General features: G+C 37.1%; 1 protein-coding gene across 1 annotated transcript; it reads left to right on the top strand.

The window, feature by feature from the left end:
- The first annotated feature begins 689 nt into the window (after nucleotides 1-689).
- On the top strand, nucleotides 690-2,031 carry LOC121247696 (dof zinc finger protein DOF3.4). Its single transcript, XM_041146103.1, has one exon. The coding sequence runs from the start codon at nucleotides 1,107-1,109 to the stop codon at nucleotides 1,803-1,805; it is 699 nt and encodes a 232-aa protein (XP_041002037.1). The 5' UTR covers nucleotides 690-1,106; the 3' UTR covers nucleotides 1,806-2,031.
- Nucleotides 2,032-5,639: the final 3,608 nt, after the last annotated feature.

The following is a 5,639-nucleotide window of genomic DNA, read 5'->3' as shown; positions in this document are numbered from 1 at the left end:
TATTATTATAATTTTAAAAAAATTTTAAAGATAAAATTATCCAGAGAATAATGAGTGGAGCATGCATGTTGCTATTTATCTACTACATTTCCATTTTGCAGCTACAGCCTACATATATAGGCGTGAGCATTTTTTCTCTGGTAATTTGTATCAGCCAGCAGATTTTCTTCATGGAATTAGTTGGATTTTCCTTGGCAGATAGAGAAGAAAATTGTGGACAAGCCTAGTCCTACAAACTGACGCATTATAGCCCGCTTGAATAGAAAATGTAGACTCCCATCTGCCGAAAAAGTAAAAAGACACATGCAGAAGGAAAAAAACACACACACACAGAGCTACTCATGATCGTCATATATTTATTGATGTTTGTTCGTTTTATTTATTTATTTATTATAAAATTATCACTTTTGTAATTTTAAACCTAAATTTCAAATAATAATTGTAAAATATGTATAGTTCATGTTACATATTGGAATAAAAATTCCATTAAATTCCTATCTAAACGCATTTAATATATATTAAAAAATTTTACATGAATAAATATTCTAAAATTAGAAAAAAAACATTATGGGATATTCTTAAATAAGTGCAGTACAGGTACTGGTTATAAAATTATGGGATCTAGTAGTTCAGGCCTCAGGGGCCTAAATATTTAAGGAAGAATCTATCGATGCATCCCTTAATTCCTACCAAGGAAGAGTGAAAAAAACAAAAAGGGGATAATAATAGAGAATCATAAAGGAAATGGGCAAGAGCCGCTCTGCTATCTAGCTGGTGTAGCCGACCAAAACAGTATCCCATTTCTGAAGCCGACTGAAATGTCGTGCTTAACAGAACACTGTAAAAGCTACTCACTCTGCGCTACTATTCGTCTCAATTATGTCCCCTGTTTGCAGCTGCTCCTCCTGCACCATCGCTACCAACATATACTCTCTCTCTGTGATCCCTCTCTCCATATAATCCCTCCCCTCCATCAAACTCGCAAGTACCAAAGCCAGCCTGCATCCTACTTTTCATCCTCCATCTTCTTCTTCGACATTCTCGTCCAAAAAAAAAAAAAAAGGCAACCTTTCGTAGCTATCCAGACACACTGATCACAACCCAAAATGTCTTCCGACTCCGGCGAGCACCGTAGGCAAACCAAGGCAGCCCACAACCCAGGAGCCCCACCACCTGAACAAGAACAACTTCCGTGCCCGCGCTGCGACTCCACCAACACCAAGTTCTGTTACTACAACAACTACAACTTCTCTCAGCCCCGCCACTTCTGCAAGTCCTGCCGCCGCTACTGGACTCACGGCGGCACCCTCCGCGACATACCCGTTGGCGGCGGCTCACGCAAGAACGCCAAGCGCTCTCGCACCGCCACAGCCACAACCATGGCGTCCTCCACCGCTACTTCCCAGGTCGACCCGTTAACTGCCTCCCCTTTTCTGCTGCCCCTCACGCCCAACCAGAGCTCTTCCGTACAGTTTGGGGGTGACGGGAAGGGTAATGTGAGCGTTTGTGGGAGTTTCACTTCGCTGCTAAACACACAGGGGCCTGCTTTTTTGGCGGTGGGTGGGTTCGGACTTGGTCTTTGTCCCGGGTTTGAGGAAATGGGATTCGGGCTCGGCAGAGGGGTCTGGCCTTTTAACGGAGTCGGAGATGGTGGCGGTGCCGGTGTTTTCGTCGGTGCTAATGGTGGTGCTACGGGAATGGGAAGCATGTGGCAGTTCGAGAACGATGAGTCCGGGTTTGTTGGAGGAGATTGCTTTTCTTGGCCGGATTTGGCAATTTCGACTCCGGGAAATGGTCCGAAATGAACAGCTCTTTCCCTCTTCTGTTTATTTTATTTTATTTTATTTTTTGGCTTTTGGTGTTAATGGAAACTGTGGTTTAGGGTTTTACTTGTTAGTGTTGAGGGCAAATTGTGGTATGAGATTTAGAAGAAGAAAGTAGATTTTTTTTTCTCTCCCTCTCTCTCTCTCTTAACTCTGTGACATGTATTTTTTTTTTATATCCATTTTGATTAGTGACTTTGCCTTGTAATTCTACAAGTTGCTCATGAGCCATATATAATAGTAACCAGTAGCCTAATTAGCAGCACTTATGATCATAAGAAGTTCCTTAAAAAAATCAGAAAATTGTGGATCTGTCTCAAATCTTGGGATATTTGAGGCCAATAATAGCATTATTCATATCTATTTAGTATTTTCAAATGATCCTACCTCTTTGGAATCAAGAAAGAGATTGGAGGCATGCATTTTCGCTTTCTTTAATGATTTCTAATCTTCCAAATATGAATTAATATCCTATAACAAGAATATTTCCTACAAATTATCTTTTTATTTTGTTTTGTTTTTCTTTTCTTTATTGTTGTAGTAGTTTCTGTTGTTTTTTTATTCGTTGGCTGATATTTCTATGAGAAAGGAAAAGACATCGATTAGGGCGAAAGCAAAAAGTTATTGCGGCACAAAGACCTCCCAAATGCTGAGGGCTTCTCATTTTATCTCTCATCGTGGTGCTTCTTGTATGGTGAATATTTATGGTAGGCAAAGATCGATGCTCTTACAAAGACTGATCTGATCGATAAAATATTAATATGTATACCTTATCGGTGTACTAGCATTTTCCATACCTTAGACTCTCCATGATACATCTGCATTCTAATATCTAACAGCTTTTGACTGTTCTGCTTGGTTTTTCCGGTGTGTCCTTGATCTTTCAAGTTCTTACTTTTCATAATGTGAAGATGTATGTTAGCTAAATAGAGATCTAGGGGCTTTGGGTGAACCGTGGAGTTGGAGGGAAATCGCTCGTGATGAAAACCCATCCGGAACAAGGCCAACCTGCCCAGACCAAAAGGATCTAAACACAGGGTTATAAGAAGGAGAAACGCAGTAAAAAGGGATGCTTGCCTAGTTGAATGCTCGCCACGGGGATGTTTGCTCTCGAGGATTACCTTTAGGAGAATACCCACTTCCGATGATACTCGTCAAGAGGAGTGCTCGCCCACGGAGATACCCGCTCTCGAGGGATGCTGATCACCAAGATGGTTGCTCGCTCTTGAGGATACAGCTTGCCAGGTTGAGTGCTCACATCCAAGGACGCCTGCCAAGAATGTACTTGCACCCGGATGCTCATCTTCACATCCAAGGATGCTCGCCAAGGGAACGCCCGTTCACGGACCGACTATATCCCTCACAAATCCCACGACGTACGTAACCAACACGGTTGGCATCATAAGCACATGTAATGGTCCAAAATTGACCCAAAGCCTGTTTCTCGGACATTTTAGGCCTAGAGATTAACTAAAAAAATATATAAAATTTAAAAAAATTTACAATAATAAAAATTATATATTATTAAGTTGAACTATTAATTAAGCTATTACAATAATGTAAATTAAGAGAAAATTATTACAAATTAATTTAAAAATATTATAAATTGTATTATTGTAGCAACATTACAATTAACATTTCATCAGAATTTGGGGTGGTTATAATAATAGAAAAGTCAGCGAGCTATGTTAATTATTGTGAGATTGTGAGATGATAAAGTTTAAAACAATAATAATTTAAAAGAAAAATAAATTAGAATTATAAACAAGAAACAAAAGTAAAAAATAAAAACATATACTAGAAATATAAAAATTACAAACATTAAAAATACTAACCAAGATAACATTAGGTCATTGAGATCAAGATGAAAATATATCATTGTTTCATTGGAATTAAGATTACACTAAGATTACAAAAGTGTGAAAAAAAAAATATAAGCTCAATAATGAGATATAAAAAATTAAATAAATATAAAAATAATTAAAGGACAAATCGTACAAACCAACCAAGGAATGCAAAGACATTCGTTCAAAGAATTGAATTTTTGACCAAAGTCCTTGTCTTATGCTTTTTAGAGCCGCCATTGCAAGGATCTGGAGTGCTGGATGTAATTCAATGCAGGTAGCGGAGTAAATGTAGATCTCCCACGCCTAATCAATGATCACGCATTGGGTCCAACTCATGTTTATTGCATTGCACGACTCCTCCGTGAATTTTCGTTTATATGCTGCATGCATGAGTTGATGCTTGGTACCAATTTGTAGCCCATGTCTGCTTCCAGCCATACAAACCTTAAAAAATGCATTAAATGCTGTCAAACATTATCTTAATTATCGAGAACTTCTTAGCTTATCTGCGCGATGATCATCATGTGATGTTCTATTAATTAAAATTATTTACGTAAATATCAATTTTAATTAACAAAATATTCTATGATATATATAGCTAGAGAAATTTAAACATAAATCCTATATTTCTGTACACCATTTAAAAATATGTAATTTTATCATTTTATCTTCATATTTAATGAAATATAAAATATGAAATAAAAAAATAAAATTTCATATGCTTAAGTAGTGTATACAGTGTGAAGTTTTTTATGTAACACAACTCATATACCTAACAATTACTAAATTTTAAAAGTCGCAGTAGACAAAACCAATGTTGAAGCTCTCTAATCTTTCATGGGAACTCCCTCAAAGCCATCTATCTAAGGTTTGGTTTGGGTAGTAAGAATACTTGAAAAGTGTTGAGAATGTTTGTGAATAGTTGTGAAAAAGTAATGAAAAAATAATAATAAAATATTAAATAGTAATAAAAAGTAGATGAAAGTAATGAATAATAAAAAAAGAGGTGAAAAATAATAATAAACTAAATGGCAGTACGTGTATAATGCGAGTCAAATTATACGAACTCATGATGTAAAAAAGCAGATTGAGTGAGTATATATATAGCACGACAGAATTCGAACTGTCAACTTCGTCTTCGTCTTTAAGCTGCCGCGCGCCGTTAAGTCTTGCATGGTGTTTATGATACATTAACTCGGTCTCTTGTGTTCCACGTCAAGTCTTGTGCGAAGGTACCTGCAACTTGTCCGGTAGTAAACAGAAACGATTGGCAGCGTGTGCCTTATATAAGTAAATATGTCGGGTCTCGATCAATTGCGTGCAGATGTGTATATATATATATATATATATGAATTAATGGTGAATCCGGCCAGGATTTATCTGCATGTTGGTAAGTACCTCGCCACTGATGAAATGAAAGTCCAAATATCTTGGAAAATAAACTTTATAAAATGATGTAATTTGATTTTCCATTCTATATACCATACTACTATCCTCTATGGCACTGTCTCTCACCTTATAGGTATTTTATTCAGCTTTTCTAGGCTTAGTTACTAAAGGTGGAAGCGCTTTAAATTATACTCGGACTTATGACAGTTGGGTCTTATCTGTTCTACTGCATACAGTACCATTGGTTGATCCTATAATTATACATGTCATTCTAATGCTACTAATATGTCCACAATCCGTTTTGAGTTTCCATTTTCGGACGGGAGGATTTTGATAGCTACATGCATGTAACCTAAAATTGTGCTTAAGAGAAACAGAAGCTTTTCAATGAAGTATTCCATCGCATATCTCATGCAAACACCAACCAGGATTGAGGAGATCATTGCCACCAGGTCCAGTGTCAGTGTGCAAGAGATGGAATTTAGTATGTATAAAAACATGTGATGCGAGTCAGGACTAGCTTAGGTGGGTCAAGAGGAAATTAAGAACCCGTAGTTTATTTAAAAAACTCACTTATAAT

Source organism: Juglans microcarpa x Juglans regia, chromosome 1S, assembly GCF_004785595.1.
Source record: "Juglans microcarpa x Juglans regia isolate MS1-56 chromosome 1S, Jm3101_v1.0, whole genome shotgun sequence".
NCBI lineage: Eukaryota > Viridiplantae > Streptophyta > Magnoliopsida > Fagales > Juglandaceae > Juglans > Juglans microcarpa x Juglans regia.
Note: the sequence above shows the minus strand (reverse complement) of the source record. Positions and strands in the feature narration are given on the sequence as shown.

What these genes read in the sequence shown, in the direction of transcription:
- LOC121247696 (XM_041146103.1), top strand. Translation starts at nt 1,107, where the DNA reads ATGTCTTCCGACTCCGGCGAGCACCGTAGGCAAACCAAGGCAGCCCAC.